The following is a 16,445-nucleotide window of genomic DNA, read 5'->3' as shown; positions in this document are numbered from 1 at the left end:
TTTCAGAGAAATAACTTGTGATGAGGTCAGAGGTGTATTAATGACAGAGATCATTCCCAGATTAGAACGAATGGCCTGAGTTTACTTCTTTCAAAGGCTGGGACTCAGTCCAACCAATTGCTGAGACAACTGTGGACACGTCCTGTAGTAGACTACATGTGTTTGTGCACGTGCACACACGTATTTGTGTTTATGCCCATGTTTCAGGGTTTATATTATGTGTAGTTCAATTGTTGGAATATTTCCCTCTACAGAAAACTGAAGATGTAATAAACATCTGAATTACAGTTTGTTCCTCTGCTGAGGTGAGGCTCACCCTCTGTTCCAAAACTCTTCTATCCCATTGGTTTCAATTGTCAAAAGTGAATATCAAAGTTCTGCAAGTGAAAATGTTTGGAGTAAGTCAAATTAGCCTCCTGGATGAACCCCTCCCTTCACCAAGACATGAAATGTGTAAGACATTGTAAGTGCATTAGCTTAATCCCTCCTATCTGGCTCACAGCACTCCAGTGAGCACACACATGCATGGAGGAGCAGAGTTGAAGATGAAGCTGCACACACAAGTGTTCTCCACCTGTCTTTGACTTAAAATTAAGATATTGCCAAACATCTAGTAATTTGGAGGACTTGTTGAGGACAATGTTGAGATACAGCGTGCATGTGTGGATGTTATGGTTGCTTTATGCAGGTAATCTTTGGATTCAGTATAAATGTTGTAACCACAGATGAATATTATTTGCAAATGTTTAGCATATCTTTAAGCCTGTTTAGTGGTATCAATAGGGCAATAATTTGTTTGTATTTCTCTTATTGTCAGTTTGTATATCAGATTTGGAAATAATAGCTGAGGTGCTCAATAATTGTATAGTATAATACACAACAAACGTTTGTACAGTTGCTTTATATTCTACATTTATTTCATATGTGTAACATTTTTTGGATTTATACATTTTTAAATTTTGCAATTATATGAGTAGTATGTTTTTAAATTCTTTACTTTTTTGTTTTATTGTCATGTTTCTTTTGTAAGTTCATACATTGATTGTATATTATATATATTATAATGGATTTTTTTCGTATCTGCAGGCACTTTGTCTGGTGAGGACATAAATGAATGTGAACAGCAGCCATGCCAAAATGGTGGCGAATGTGAGAGCCACAATGGAGGATTCAGATGCCTTTGCTCCCAACAGAGCCAAAATGGGCGCTTATATGGTGGGGAGACTTGCACAATTCCACTTTCAGGCTGTGATGACAAACAGTGTGAGAATGGAGGAATATGCTCACCTTTACTTGTAAATGATCAGCACACCTACACATGCATCTGCCTTGCTGGCTTCACAGGCTCAAAATGTGAGACCCCCACAGTCTTCTCATTTGAGTCCAGAGGCTATATGTACATAGAGACACAGCTTCTCGACCCAGAGGCTCCTCTTCATGTCACATTTAGCTTCAAGACAGACAGAGAAGTCGGCACCCTCCTGCAGCGCAGAGTGGACGATCTGCTGCTCAGCATTGAGCTGTTGAATGGGCATCTCTGCCTCTGCAGCCTGAGAGGTCAAGGCTCCAGCACACTGGTTCAAGAGCTCCCAGAGTACTTGTCCAACAACAAGTGGCACACAGTGGAAGCCTCTCTAGGCGGCGTGGTCAGTCTCATCAGGTTGCTCTGCACTGAAGGAAGCTGCACCGGAGACTCCAGCGCTGAGGTCCAGCTGCTTGAGCAAGCCTCTGCTCTCCCCGTGCCAGGAACAGTTCGTCAAAGCCTCTTCATAGGAGCAGTCGGGGGGAGCTGGGGTTTGGACAGAGCAGTGGATGAAGCAGACTACCCACCTGCTTTTCTAGGCTGCTTCAGAGATGTGTTCGTGGACTCACATCTGGTGTTGCCTGTTATAGTACCAGAAGATTCAGACATCCAGGCAAACATCAATGTGGGATGCAGCGACAAAGACAAGTGTGACAACAGCCCATGTCAGAACCGAGGGCGCTGCGTGAGCAAGGGCTGGAGGAGCTACATGTGTGAGTGCCACAGACCATATGAGGGAAACAACTGTGCAGAGGGTAAGCCGTGAACACACACACACACACACTAGCCATTTCACATTTTAATGAAATCATATATTTAAAAATAAGTCCAACTACTTCAGTGGTTCAGTTCTTAATTTTTCTTCCCCTTTCCACTAAGAAAAACCCACCAACTACAATAACAATATGCACACACTGTGCACATGCAGGTGCACAGAGTTGGCTATTTTCTCACCACAAATAACAGTAACACAAAAACAAAATTCAGGTGGAACATTTATTGTCTGTCATCGATTTCAGCACGTTCTCCTTGACACATGACACTGCTGTTGGCAGAATTACAGGAAGTCGTGCTGTGAGAACAGGTACAGGTCGAGTGAAGTTCAACCTCAGTCGCTGCAGAAATCTTAATGGCTAGCTATGAAGAGAGCCACGCCCCACAGGATGATAAAGTTAGTCAGTAGACTTTAAAGGAGCTTAGAGAGCCAGTAGAAATAGCACAGAGAGTTCAGCCATTCAGTCATGTAATTAGAAGGCATCCAGCAACACCTGGGCCAAGGATTTAAAAAACGTGGGTTTCAGGAGCCGACCTGGAACGCCTTTACTTTGACAAATCAGAGAGACTTATGGACTCACGCCATGCAAAGGCATTTTTGTTGGTTGGCATCCTCAGCAGCTTCTTCTGATGAATGAAAAGAGAGCACTCATTGTGAAAACCATGCTGGAAATATTAATCCTCAACCTCACCTTTTTGTCTATACAAACGTTTGTTATGTCAATGAATAGCTTGTGGTCCATAACACTGATGACTCCATAAAATATTTAGATTGTATAAATATTTTGTTCACTCAAGGAAATAGTTTGACATTTTTGGAAATACTCTTTTTCACTTTGTGGTGTAAAGTTAGATGAAAAAGATCAATACTACTCTCATATGTGCCCATTAAATAGCTGCAGCCAGCACTTAGTTATCTTAGCTTAGCAGACTGGAAAGAGGGGGGATACCATAGACTGTAAATAAAGATGGATGTAGCCTCCGTGACGTCACCCATGGGTTCCTTAAGAACGGTTTTGAAGCTCAGAGTGGACTGCTCCACCATTGCCATCTTGGCAGTACCTGACTCCGCCTAACTCCAGACTAATGCAAAAATGGGCAAGAGGTGAGTCATTAACCTCATAAAGCCTTAATAAAATTTAAACAAGTGGGTTTTATAAAAATTCACTCCATGTTTAGTTTCCACAAAGGGGGAAATTAACTATAGAGACCAAAATGTTTTCTGTACCAGGCTGTCAACATGTTCTGATGTAAAGTTGGGCATTTTAACATGAGACTCTACAGGGATTGACTCGCTTCTGGAGCCAGCCTCAGATGGCCGTTTGAAGAACTACACTTTTCGGCACTTCACAATACGCTGTATGTTATTTGTTTAATCTGTGCAAAAAGCTAAGTTAAAAAAAATAATTCACTGTTGGCACTGAAGGTCTCATTCACCTGACTATTTCAACCAGCAGAGCCACCTGGAAGTTACTGCTCCGTGCCAAGAAATAGTACAGCACAGAATAACACATGAGATATATTCAATTCATTCTACAGGTGCTGGTGGGCAAATTCTTTTTACCTTACCTGGACAAACCCAGGCTAGCTGTTTCTTCCTGTTTCCAATCTTTATGCTAAGCTAAGCTAACTGACTGTTGACTGGTTTAAAGTCGTATAAATCTTTTCTCCAAAATGTCATCCCATTCCGTTAAAATGTACTTCTCATCAGGCTTTCTCTCTCTGTGCCCATACAGAGTATATCACTGCAAGGTTTGGAAACAAAGATCTGGAGAGTTATGCTGTCTTCTCATTAGACGATGACGCAAGTGATACCTTGACTATATCCATGTTCATTCGCACCAGACAGTCCAGCGGCCTGCTATTCATCCTGGCCAATGGCACCAGCCAGTACCTCCGCCTGTGGCTGGAGGAGGGCAGGGTCAAAGTTCAGGTCAACAACTTTGAGACCCTTGTTGGTCGGGCTACTGTCAGTGATGGCCATTTCCATCTTGTGACTGTGAAGCTGGAAGGCACGGCAGCCACCTTACTCCAGTCAGCTCAAGACCAGGGTTCTATGCCCATCAGGCACATCCGAGCCCATCCTGGGGATCTGGTTTTCATCGGAGGGCTCCCAGACTCAAGGGCCTCTAGATCGTTTGGTGGATACTTTAAGGGTTGTGTCCAGGATCTGAGGATTAACAGCAAACGGTTGCAGTTCTACCCCATAGCGACTCCGGTGGAGTCTTACAACCTGGAGCAGCTCATCAATGTTGAACAAAGATGCAGCAGTGACAATGCCTGTGCTGTGAGTTACATCAATAATGTCATGTTCACTATAATGCCTTGAATGAGCAAGTGACACATTTTCATTCCTTATCTGCACCAATCATGACGGTGGACATTGTTTTAGTCTGTTTGATTTCAACTGTTTTCTCTTGATTAGGTCAACCCCTGTCTCAACGGGGGAGTGTGTTACTCAATGTGGGATGACTTCATCTGTAACTGCCCCCCCAACACTGCAGGGCAGCGCTGTGAGGAGGTTAAATGGTGTGAGCTGTCTCCCTGCCCCACCAGTTCCCTTTGTCAGCCCCGCTCTCAGGGCTTTGAGTGTAAGTCTCCTGAGATCAGAGCCTGTTGTGACATTTTTCCTGTTTTCAAAAGAACATTGTCTTAAAATACACGACTGTGGGTTCAATAAAAGTCTCAGATAATCTCTAAGAATGGCTAAGGAATAGGCTTTATGCTATAAATATCATATTGTGCACAGCCTCTGTTGCTATTCCTGTTTGTGGCATGTAAACAGATTGCCAAGAAAAAGGATCCACAATTAATGGGTGAGCCTTTTGTTATAGCAGCCCGTTTCTGATCTTAGTTTATGTCCACTGACGGGACTGGATGTGGTGTGCAGGCTGTCCCTTCAGGGCCCTCACCAGTGCAGGCACTGATTAATTACTGTGTGACTGATTACAGCATGGAACAGAGTTGAGGCAGGGATCCTACATAGGATTCCTCTAAGACACAGTAATCCCTGGTCAGATTAAGTCTATCGCCACATGCCTGTGGAAGTTTATGATGACAAGTCTTCCTGGAGATGTCACATGTTCACAGAGAGAAAGGGAGGGGAGCTGTTGATCCAGAGTAGCCGCCAGTCCAAGCCATTTCAGCAGGTCACGTTGTTTGCAGTTTGTTCAACACACTGTTTTGTCTGTTGGGCAGTTTAACAGTTTAAAGGCCCTGAAAACCTACTTAGTTTTTTATTTTGAATGATTACATGAATACATTCATTTGCCAAAATAGAACAGTTTAGGTTATTCCACATAAAAAATGCCCTGTAATTGTGTTTTAGTCCTTGGTTTTCTCAATAGAAGTGGGCAGGGCTCATCTGGAGAAAAGCGATGTCCCATACTTCCATGCACCAAAAAGGATTCAGCAACAAAAACATGATGCCCGTTGCTGGGTTATTGCTTATATTTCCAACAATATCAATCAAGTCTGATCAAAACACACCCTCACAGTCCTGATAAGGTCAATTAACTTCAAGTTGTCGGTGTTTAACTCTTATTAATAATACCCATTCATGTTTTTTTCCAACCCTTAACTTTGGTTGTTGTGTGTTTAGTTTTATATGAGTAACTTAATACCCCCTAAAAATCTTGTCTCTGCTGATCAGCAGTGGTTTAACTTTTTGCTTTCCTGTAGGGATGTACAAGTGTACTTTAGGACACAGTGACACTGCTGTTAGGTGTGGTTACAGATGCAACAAAGGACTCTTCATCTGATTGTGGTCAGGCGGGTGTTGGGTTACTCTTTAAGATTTGAAACCAGGTTTCCAGAGGGTTTTCATGTTCCAAAGGGATAATTATAGTAAGAAAGGGCACTGTGTCTTCGTAATGGAATGACTTAAATGACTGGGAAAACTACATTAAATACTCAAATTCAATTTCAGTTCATTAAGTCTTTTCCATTTCTTTCCTTCAGGTTTGTCTAATGTGACTTTTCGTGTTGAAAGCAGCATTTTGCAATACCGGAGCAACGGAAAAATTAGGCGCAACCTCACCAGTGTGTTCCTCAGCTTCCGCACAAGACAGTCCACTGCCACCTTACTGCATGCACAAAGAGACACACACTACCTCACTATCTCCCTCCAGGACTCTCATTTGGTCATGGAGATACAGGCCAGGGATGACAAGCTGACAGTTCAAAGCCAGGGTCCAATCAGTGATGGAGAGTGGCACACTGTGGCGTTCAGCATGGAGAACAAGACACTCACTACCTCCAGGTGGATCATGGCTGTGGATGGAAGCCAGAAGGAACCTAGCATTTCCAAAACAGCTGCAGGGGACCTGAACTTTCTTAGGGAGGGAGCAGACATTTTCCTGGGGGGACTGAGCCTGGACGCTGGAGTGAAACTGTCTGGCTGTCTGGGAACGGTGGAGATCGGAGGCCTTCTTCTCCCTTTCCACCTGGACATGGAGTTGAATCTCCCGAGACCTCAGGAGGAGCAGTTTACGAGGATAAATAGCAACTCAGCACCACAATACGGCTGCTGGGGAACCAGTGTGTGTGCACCCAACCCTTGTCAGAACCAGGGTGTGTGTAAGGACCTTTTTGACCTGCATCACTGCACGTGTCCCTCCGAGTGGACAGGGCCGCTGTGTCAAGACTCGGCAGACAGCTGCGCCTCCAGCCCCTGCATCTACGGCAACTGCACCAACCTACCTGGGGGATTCAGGTGTGTGTGTGAGCTGGGGTACAGTGGTGAACAGTGTGAGGAAGAAGTCGACATGTGTGAAAACAGCAACTGCAGCTATGGCGCCACGTGCCTCAAAGGCTTCCAGACCTACACATGCCTCTGCCCTCAAAATCTGACAGGCCTATACTGCGAGTGAGTTCGTCAACACTTTATCAATATCTTCCTGACAAACTGACGAGTGAACAGTAGCACACACTCACAACAGATTAACAAGTAGTTATTTGAACTGATTTATTAATTTGTCTCTTACAGTGACAAAATCCCAGAAATCCCATGGTACATTGAGATAAACCCGTAAGTGCTTCTACATTAAACTATAAGAACATTTCCATTGTTTTGTTAAACCAAGTAAATATTAACTTTACCAGACTGGAGGTTATTGACATGTATTGTTGTGTTCTTTTGTCCGTTAAGACTTCCTCTGTTGCCTGTATCTACGTGCATGGGTACAAGATGGAAATACAGCTGCTTTAATGGAGGGAACTGCTCTGAAACAGACAACACCTGTTACTGCCTGCCTGGTTTCACAGGACAGTGGTAGGACATGTATAATAATATTTAATCCTCTTTACACCCCGGGGGCAGAGAACCTAATGGGGTCGTGAGATATTGAGACAGGGCCATTAGGATTTCTCCCACTGATCTATTGATATGTCTGTGATATGAAATTAACTGAAATAATTAATTAGGTATTATCGTATTTCCTCAAATTGAATAGGAGTTGATTAAAAGCTGGCTCTGCAGTAATGGGAGGGGGCGTGGGCAACACGAATAAATACAGGCTGGGGGAGAAACAAAGGGCGGATAAACTGGTGTCTGTTATATATTGTGCACACCAGTTAAGCATAATGTCCATTTCTACCACTTTCATTTAATACATTCAACAATATAATCATGCTATTTTCAACACTTTGTTGTGCTGGATTACTCATCTAAAGTATTTGATTCAATCATTCTGATCCACTTTGCTGTTTGCTGTCTAATGCAGTAGCTTCAACAGGGCAAAGGTCATAATGAGTCTTCTTACCAAAATATGACCAATTATACTAATCAGACAGACGGAATTAGAAATAAAGACCCGCCGCCAATAAAGGCCTGTTACTTTTCTGTAGTTGAGGTAAATAATACAGAGTAGCTGCCATTACACTGAAAAGGCTGACAAAACACTGCACCAGAAATGTGCTGAAAGTTGCTGTCGTCAATATTTTTACATTAACACTGGATCAAACGGGTGTGTAATGTAAGGTGTTGTTTGAATTGCCAAAACCACAAAAAAATGACCCAGGTTTGTAGTTTCCCTCATTTGTACAGAGCATTTTAGTGTCTTTCAGCTCATCGTTTTCTTTATACAACTCATAACTTGACTGGTTTTGTTCACTCTCATTACTCTTGAGTTGTTTCTAGATACAGCATAGAGCTGTTTTCCACACAATAGCTGTAAAAGCTAATAGCCCACCAAACTGCAAAGACAGACAAAAGTTAGCAACTAGCCGGTGAAAATAGCGGAGCATTCAGCAGCAAAAGAGCCAGATGTTTCCCTCAGGGGTAGGCGGAGCCAAAAAACAGAGGTGTTTTGTCAGGTGGTCAGAAACACATCTCCAAATGAATGGTAATGTTGCTTCTGTTAGGTGTGCAGATTTAAGCCACTGTTTGCTAACAAATTTAAAGGTGATGATGTCATTGTGGCTTGTTTCTGCCGCCCCCAAGTGGCCAGTTACTGATTTAAGCTTGCCATTTGTACCAATATGTTTTACAAGATGCTCTTTTCCTGTTTTGTTCCATAATACTTCTCTCCTTATTCTCCTTCCCAGGTGTGAGAAGGATGTGGATGAATGTGCCTCAGACCCGTGTATGAACGGAGGCTTCTGTGTCAACTACGTGAACAGTTTTGAGTGTGTGTGTGATATGAATTACTCTGGGATACACTGCCAAATGGACGTCAGTGACTTCTACTTGTACCTCTTCTTGGGCCTGTGGCAGAACCTCTTCCAGCTGGTGTCCTACCTTGTGATACGCCTCGACGATGAGCCAGAAATTGAGTGGGGGTTCCACGTTAATGATTAGGCCTCTCTTTGTCTGTTGTGGTCAAATTTGACTATTGGTCAAGAAAGAGGGTCGCATTGGAGTACATGTGACTAATTTAGGGAAATGTCATGTAATCATGTACTGTGTTATCACAAAACTGCACACAGCACAGCAGCCTGTCTGTAATCCTTTATACAAAAGGGAGGAGAAAATCACAACATCTGTGGATGAATTCAGCTTTCTCTGGACAGGCTGCTTCTTCACTGCTGTATGAGTGATAGTTGGAGCAAATATATCTACCCACACGGTCTCAATAGTGAAGCGAAGCTCTTCTCTTTCATGGTATCTTGTGATTTCACTTGATAAATGAGCTGCATATTGCAGCATTGACTGGATCTCCATTGCAAAAAACAAAGTGGACAATTTTCTCAGCAACCAAAAGTCTGTATTCCAAAACTTGTTCCCTTAATATCAGAGTTTCGACCTTGTTACTGCTTTTTGGATAAAGTCACACCCGTGAGTTTTTCTGATATCAGTTCTGCAAACAACAGTTAATGCGAGGAGTGAGTTCACAAGACCAGAAGAGACAGAGTAGTGCTGCAATAAACATATATTTGGTGTGAATTTATATTCCATTATATCTCGTGTACTGACAAGGTCTGTAATAGAAATGTGTCTGTTGTAAACAGATTTATTTGGTAATGAATATTACATATTTTACCATATTTATTACAGTATATTCATGCATTTTATCTGGTTCTCATACTGAAAACCAGTTTTTCCTGTGCCTTAAAAATTTCCACTTTTTTTCTGGAGCACTGTTTTCTAACCAGTGTATATTTTATAACTGTTCAGGGACCCACTCAGATACAGTTATAATGTGCTGGAGATTAATAAAATACCTGTCTATAGCTAAGAAGTTGTGTATTTACAAATACTTATGTGACCTAGAATAGATTAATACAGGACATGCTGCATGCAGTGCATACAGCACCTGATCTGTAAGATGAAACATGAAATAAACTTTGTGAAATGTTGGAAACACGCTTTTATTTAAAACTTTATTTACACATTTCCTATTAGGCAACAAACAAAAATAATAAATTGGAGACTGAGTCCAGTTCTATAACTTTCTTTAGAAACAAAATACACCTACTTCCTACTCAGTCATCTGGTGCTAACAGAAACTATGATGCAAAATATCTCAAACTACAAGTCGACAATGCAAGATTAGACTTCAAAAAACAAAGTGCAAATAAGGTGAACAGATATTTTAAACATCAACACAGACATGAACCATGACGGGTTAGATCCATTTCAACAGGCAGTCAGTTCAGTAAGGCTCTGTTGGTGCACTGTTGATGTGTAAACTCCCAGAACAATAAGATGTTTTCTTTTATTAAATAACATGCCTGATTAAATATTGATCATATAAATACAGCTATCATACAAGGATCATGGTTTAGCATGAACAGTGCACCACACACAGAAGTGAGTCTCTCCTGCTGAGATCACCTATATATCCTCACAGTGCTGTAAGGCTGTGAGCTGGGAGAGAAGCCCTGCACTTAGAGAGAGTGTGGGCTGCTGATTTTATACCCAAATTCGAAGCAGCACATATTATGAGCAATACCCATAGACATACAACTGTAAGATACTCGTCAGCCCTCTTCATGGAGCTTACAGTCACAGAGCTCTTTGTAGATCCTCTTGCGTATCTTTGGTATGTCCTCCTGTGAAAACTGAAGAGGTTTTGCGAGTGCCAGGCATCTAGAATACTGAAAAGGAGAGCAAAACAGAATTATTACGCAATTAGCAAACAGTTTTTTAAAAAATGGAAAGGATAATGACTAAATTCATGAATACTAAGCAGGCAAAGCATGTTACCTCCAACACAAAAACTCCACAGTCATTTTCATTAGTCTGCTGTGGGATTTTCTGTGAAGGACAGCAGGGGGAGACAAGACATCATGTCAGTTTGCAGAGCGAATCTCCAGCAGATGATGCCTCCAACCTGCACGATGCCAGCTTTCCTCATTTCAGGGCAAAACATACATACCTCATCGAACGACACTGCCCAACCATTTTCAAAAGCCGTTTGCTGCTTCTCCTTTGCTTCTGTCATCAAGTATTTCAGGATGTTCTATTGTAAGCAAAGCATCAAGAAAAACACAACGTTTTACAGATGTGGATTTATGATTACTTGCAGCCGAAATGTTTATATATACACAGTATATTGTTAGAATGACAAAATAAATTTCATGAAATCTGTTATTACCCTTGCAACTTTCTGGAGCGCGTTCCCTTGAGAGTCGTAAAGGCAGATCTTCTTTTTGACAAAGTCAGCAGTCACCAGACACCAGTGAACCTCCAGGTGGATGGGCACCAAAAGCAGACTCTTAGAAAACAAATCCACCTGTGCAGAAGAGATGGAGTTAAAACCCACTCTTTCTGTCAAAAGTCAATGTCATCACATTATAATTTGACGATGAAAAACATTTTTTTTCCGTCTTAAAACCAACCTGCTTTGTCCATCTCTTAACACCATCATATCCTTTAGTCATGAGCTGCCGGTGGAAGAAGCTGTTGAGAAAGTGGACCTAGGAGTGGAGACAGAGGGAGATAATAGTAACCGAACTACAGTTATAAAACAACAACAATGTAGGTCTGTGCAGGTTCGTGTGTTTTTATTTGTTGAAATCCTTTTCTTGTCAGCTTATGAGAGTAAAACACACTGGGTAAGCTTTAAAAAGCATATGTACAATTACCATTGTCTTAAGGATCTTTCAGTATTTGTATAGATAAGAGTTCAAGTCTAGCATAAAGGCAAATACTGTGATTAATTAAAGTAATGGGTCATTTTGGGAAATATGCACTGGATTGTCTGGTAACTTCACAGTGAAGACAAGACTCAAGCTAATGGTCATGAAATTGAAACAGTTGAATGTTATAATACTTGGGTCTCTGGTTGGACACCTCGTTTATGACCCATGTGAAACACCTATCAAGCGAACTGAAGGTAAAAACTGGATTTCTGTACAGAAACAAATCATGTTTCTCTTCTGTTGGACGAAAGACCAATGAACAATCTACAATTCTGTCTGCTCTTGATTATGGTGATGATTTATATATGTGTGATTCTCCCACCACGCTGAAACCTCTGGACTCTCTATCACAGCACACTGCGCTTCATCACAGGTGACACTGTTTTCACTCACCATTGCTATCATATCTGAAAAGTCGGGACGGTCCACCTTAACAAATAGTAGGAAGCAGCATTGTATGTTGTTCATTTATAAGGTTCTGCTAGAAAAACTTCCAAATTACTTCTGCTCTCTGGTAAAATTTAAATACAGCACTTACACATCAGGTCACAGGACATTTTAACTTCAGCTGTTCCTCCTGTTTTTTTATCTTTGGACTGAGCCAGGTTAAACGTTTCCTCCTGTTACCAGCTATATGCTAAGCTAAGCTAACTAGCCGCTGCACTAGCTACCGTAGAGACATAAGAGTGGTATCAGTTTTCTCATCTAACTTTCAGTAAGAAAGCAAATGAGCATATTTCCTCAAAAGTTGAACTGTTCCTTTAATTACTGGCAATATTTAAATAGCCCTGGTGAGTAAAAATTTTCATGCATCTGATGCTTTTATTATAATTAAAGAAAAAACATTCAAGCTTGTTAAGTTCATTAGATTACCTTGTGACTGGCAGATTCCACGATCAATTCTCCATACATGTTCATGACCTTAAGCAGAAACAAAAATATTTATATGCAGTTGTAGTAAAAAGTAAAAAAGTAAATACAACCCCTGCAGCAAACAGACATTTTCTTCATGTTAATGCACTGTATCCTTTTTATTTAATCTACTCAAAAAATATCAAATATCAATAATCAATCAAAAATCAATAGCAATTTTGCTTATAGAGCAGGGTCAGGATATACATTTGTCAGACCACAAAGCTGTCAAAGTAATAGTGCATTAACATTTGAAGAAAGGTTGAGTTTTTGATGTGTGTTTGCTGGTTGGATTTACTTCTTTAAAACAAAATATGTCACTTGTCCAAACCTTTGCTTACAACTGTGCCAGTTCCATTCAGAATAAACATTAAGGCTTTTGCTCATCACACAAAATCTCTCCACTCTGAAATCTGCATGAGAACTGAAACTCGAGGTGTGATGGATCATTACCTGGTCGTTGAGCCAGTTCTGATCTGCCAGTGTCAACAAATCATCCAGTGTCAGTGTGTGTTTCTTGTAGACCACCTGGAAGGAGGGCACAAGCTTCTGAACGATCGCAGTTCTGTATTTGGTAACCTCTGAGAAAATTATATTTTTCCTGCAGAAGTAAGAAAACATAAAATGATTGGTGTAGGAATAAAATCATTTCAGATACCACTCCCACTGTTGCACTTGTAAACACACATTTAACACATCACAACTAAAAAAAAAAAAGTACGAGACATTTTAATCTTGCAAACTGAGAGAATCACAAGATTCAACAAGATTTACCTGTCACTGAAATCACTATTAAACTTCCTCTTAAGATGTCTCAACACGTCGCTCTTTTGTAGCGGGATGAAACTTCCATATATTCTGTAGAAGCCATCGAGGAATTCTAGAGAAACATCGAAACACCGTTATCTCAAATAGCTGTCAAAAACAGAAATGGAAATCCAAAGTAAAGGTTAAAAAAAAAAAGGGTTAAAGCGAAAAAACATCTACCGTGGATGTCCTTAGTCAGGGCTCTAAGGCCGACATCAGTGACAGAAGACTTGTTACTGGTGAATCTCTCATCGGTGTCTTCGCTTTGAGCCTGGTCCTGACCTGGAGTGACATTAGTGTGCTGTCCTGATGGGCAGTTGACTTCAAGCCTTTGAGGAGGTATCATTGTCCTTGGTGCCTTAAACAGCGTAATCCCTCTATCTGCCTCACTGTCCTCTGTGCTCAGCAGGGGTTTGACAGTGCAAGAACATTTAGAAGGATCTGCAATTTCACAAAACTTCCCAAAGAGTTCTGTTGTTGGAGATGGTATGGTTTGAGTTATGGTAGCTGCAGCAGCATTCGTGTCTGTAACCTGGTCGTGTAAGGAGCTGGAAGCAGTGAAAGTTTCTGACAGACTGACAGATTCACGGGGCTTCAGCAGGCAATCCTCCCCTCTAAGTGTGTCTTCTGAAGCTTCACCACCAATTGGTGACACAACAGATGAAGCTCTGGCTTGCGAATTTTCTAAGTTCAGTGTCCGGTACATTGGAACTTTCCTTTTATTTTTCTGTGATTGTGCCTTTAAACTGAGACAGGGGCTGGAGCCAGAGCTGATCCCACAAGCTCTTTTCTTTGCTTTGTAAATCCCAAAACGGCATTTCTCTCTTCGCTTCCTCCACATCCAAAGCTGTAATTTACAATACAAGCGTCTCTTGGTTCGCCTGGACAGATGAGAAACTCCCTTGACTGAAGACATGAAGCCCTTCTTCCTCTTGAGGTACTTTGCTTTGCTCCTGTGGCTCTGTGTTCGGTGCATCTGGGAGAGACTGATGGAGGATCACATGAGAACATGGAGTTGTGGGTATCCTTACAGCTGCAGGAGGGGCAGGTCTGAGTCAGAAAGCTCAAACGCAACAGTGCTGAATCTGGATTTTATTTTGTCTTCTTCGTGCAAGGAGATACTCAGTTTACAGGCCATGGTCTGCGGTGACCTTGTGTTTGCTTCCACTTCTGGCAGCGTACTCAGCAGAGTAATGGGCAGCCTGAACATCTGCTGCAAGAGAATGGATGTGTTGTTACATGCAGTGTTTCTACACATGTTCATCTCACTTTGTCGTTAAGGTTACACTAAGTGACCTTAAGAACAAAGTAACTTTTTTCTTAAATTTGAACAGTTTTCTTTGTTATGAATGAGCATTATGACTGGGAAATATAGCAGTACTGAGCAGTGGTTGAATGTAACTGAGTAGTTGCAATTTCTACTTCAGACTTCTACTCCACTATTTTTCAGCATTTAATTTATTCAACAGCTGTTGCTACTCAAGACATACAATACTGTGCTAAAATTTTAGGTGCTTAGGATGTTTAGATTCTTGCCAATCAAACAGCCCCATCAGGGAGGCAATTGATTGGTCCAAGATTCATTCTGCAGCATGGAAACAACACCAGACACGCAGCCAGAGTCATTAAGACCTATCTTCAGAGACAAGAATGAACAGGGAGTCCTGAAACACATGGTGTGCAGGTGTATTAAGGAGAACTGGTGCTGGTTTAAAGGCGAACAGAGGTCACAGCAAATACTGATTAGGTTTTTTCTACTTAATGGACTTTGTATGATGTTAATTGATAAACAAAAACTACCCATTGTATTGTGTTTGAAAGGATCCTCAATTCACTTTTATAACCTTTAACTTTTGCACAGTTCTGTGTGGTACATTTTATGTAAGGGGGTAAAAATCACCTACAGCATTAAAATGACACATCATGTTAGCATGTATCACTGCTGCATAGTAACTACTTTGCATTTTGTTAATGTTATGTTCACTTAAGGGTTTGAAAGCAGGATTTTGTACTTGAAATGGAGCATTTTGTCATCACTGTATTGTTACTTCACCTCAATAAAAGATGTGAATACTTGCTGCATTTACAGATACTTAAAACACACATTTGCACGTGTGTGTACTATTTACACACATGTTTTAGTGGGATCCAACTGAGGGAAGATCTAAGAACAATGCAATGAGTTTAAAAGTTGTCAAAGCTGTGTACAACAGTGCAAGACCTTCCTACGTGTCCTACACAGTCTCACAGAGCTACGTTAACAAACGAAGACAAAAACCTGGTTTCCTCCAGCCGGTCAAACCACAGAGGTCTCACAGTTTTGAGCTGCCTGGCTTGGTATCTTCTCGACACGTGTTTCCAAGCAAAGCCCCCCTCTGGCTAAATTAGCTAACATAGCTGGGTTCACTGACACAACAACTGGGGGTAACACACACCTCACCGTGACTGCCTCGTTTGCCTCATTGAAACCTCGCAGCGGAACGAGCTCTTGTCTGATAAACGTCCTCCATGTCTACCTTCTGTTGAATTAATATACTTTCTATTTTGGACACGGTGTTTGCCGGTTTAACCTGCAGCGCACTACACAGCATGTATACAATTAAGTCGCGTGTGAAATGCGTCACCCTGGCGCCGACCAATCAGATTTTAGTAAGAGCGACGAATAGATTTAGGACAAAAGAAAGAATACTACCACTACTACTACTACTACTACTACTAATAATAATAATAATAATAATAATAATAATAATAATAATAATAATAATAATAATAGGGAGAAGAAGAAGTTTATTTATAGAGCACTTTTCAAAACACACAGTAAAAACAAGGAAACAAAAACTGCCTGTCTTAGAAAGAAAAAGAAATGTAACAAAAAGATAAAGACAAAAACAAATGGGTGATAAAACATGGGTGTCCTTCCAGTGCTTTATTGCTGACATCTGTATGAGAAGACACTACTTTTTTACTGGTAATCCTCTCATCAGTATCTCTGTTTGTAGCCTAATCGTGACCTGAGGCGGCACTAGTGTATTGTGCACATGGTCCAATAAAGAGCAAATATGTG

The 16,445-nt window shown here is 41.3% G+C and overlaps 2 protein-coding genes across 5 annotated transcripts; one reads left to right on the top strand and one right to left on the bottom strand.

Moving 5' to 3' along the window:
• Positions 1 to 639: 639 nt before the first annotated feature.
• On the top strand, positions 640 to 9,682 carry LOC130179314 (protein crumbs homolog 1-like). Its single transcript, XM_056392214.1, has 8 exons — positions 640 to 688; positions 1,087 to 2,058; positions 3,814 to 4,364; positions 4,503 to 4,668; positions 6,038 to 6,944; positions 7,065 to 7,106; positions 7,227 to 7,349; positions 8,624 to 9,682. The coding sequence occupies exons 1-8, from the start codon at positions 640 to 642 to the stop codon at positions 8,874 to 8,876; spliced, it is 3,063 nt and encodes a 1,020-aa protein (XP_056248189.1). The 3' UTR covers positions 8,877 to 9,682.
• A 188-nt stretch (positions 9,683 to 9,870) lies between these two features.
• Positions 9,871 to 16,003, bottom strand: LOC130178284 (sentrin-specific protease 5-like). 4 transcript variants are annotated; one of them, XM_056390362.1, is made up of 10 exons: positions 15,817 to 16,003; positions 13,562 to 14,594; positions 13,349 to 13,454; positions 13,028 to 13,175; positions 12,536 to 12,583; positions 11,360 to 11,437; positions 11,116 to 11,253; positions 10,897 to 10,980; positions 10,725 to 10,775; positions 9,871 to 10,615 (listed from the first exon to the last, which is right to left on the bottom strand). In XM_056390362.1, the coding sequence occupies exons 2-10, from the start codon at positions 14,355 to 14,357 to the stop codon at positions 10,499 to 10,501; spliced, it is 1,566 nt and encodes a 521-aa protein (XP_056246337.1). In that variant the 5' UTR covers positions 14,358 to 14,594; positions 15,817 to 16,003; the 3' UTR covers positions 9,871 to 10,498. The 4 variants fall into 4 exon arrangements, with proteins under 4 accessions (XP_056246337.1, XP_056246338.1, XP_056246339.1 ...); XM_056390363.1 differs by having other exon boundaries at positions 13,562 to 14,591; XM_056390364.1 differs by having other exon boundaries at positions 15,822 to 16,003.
• Between the last annotated feature and the right edge of the window lie 442 nt (positions 16,004 to 16,445).

The sequence above is a fragment of the Seriola aureovittata genome, chromosome 12 (genome assembly GCF_021018895.1).
Source record: "Seriola aureovittata isolate HTS-2021-v1 ecotype China chromosome 12, ASM2101889v1, whole genome shotgun sequence".
Classification (NCBI taxonomy): Eukaryota; Metazoa; Chordata; class Actinopteri; order Carangiformes; family Carangidae; genus Seriola; species Seriola aureovittata.
The sequence above is the reverse complement of the archived record's forward strand: the minus strand, read 5'-3'. Positions and strand labels throughout refer to the sequence as shown.

Coding starts and splice junctions, on each gene's coding strand:
- LOC130179314 (XM_056392214.1), top strand. CDS start 640: ATGTTGAGATACAGCGTGCATGTGTGGATGTTATGGTTGCTTTATGCA. Junction 6,945..7,064: donor CTGACAGGCCTATACTGCGA/GTGAGTTCGTCA, acceptor TGTCTCTTACAG/TGACAAAATCCCAGAAATCC. Junction 7,350..8,623: donor CCTGGTTTCACAGGACAGTG/GTAGGACATGTA, acceptor TCTCCTTCCCAG/GTGTGAGAAGGATGTGGATG.
- LOC130178284 (XM_056390362.1), bottom strand. CDS start 14,357: ATGCACCGAACACAGAGCCACAGGAGCAAAGCAAAGTACCTCAAGAGG. Junction 13,455..13,561: donor CCTGACTAAGGACATCCACG/GTAGATGTTTTT, acceptor ATGTTTCTCTAG/AATTCCTCGATGGCTTCTAC. Junction 10,616..10,724: donor GTGGAGTTTTTGTGTTGGAG/GTAACATGCTTT, acceptor TCTCCTTTTCAG/TATTCTAGATGCCTGGCACT.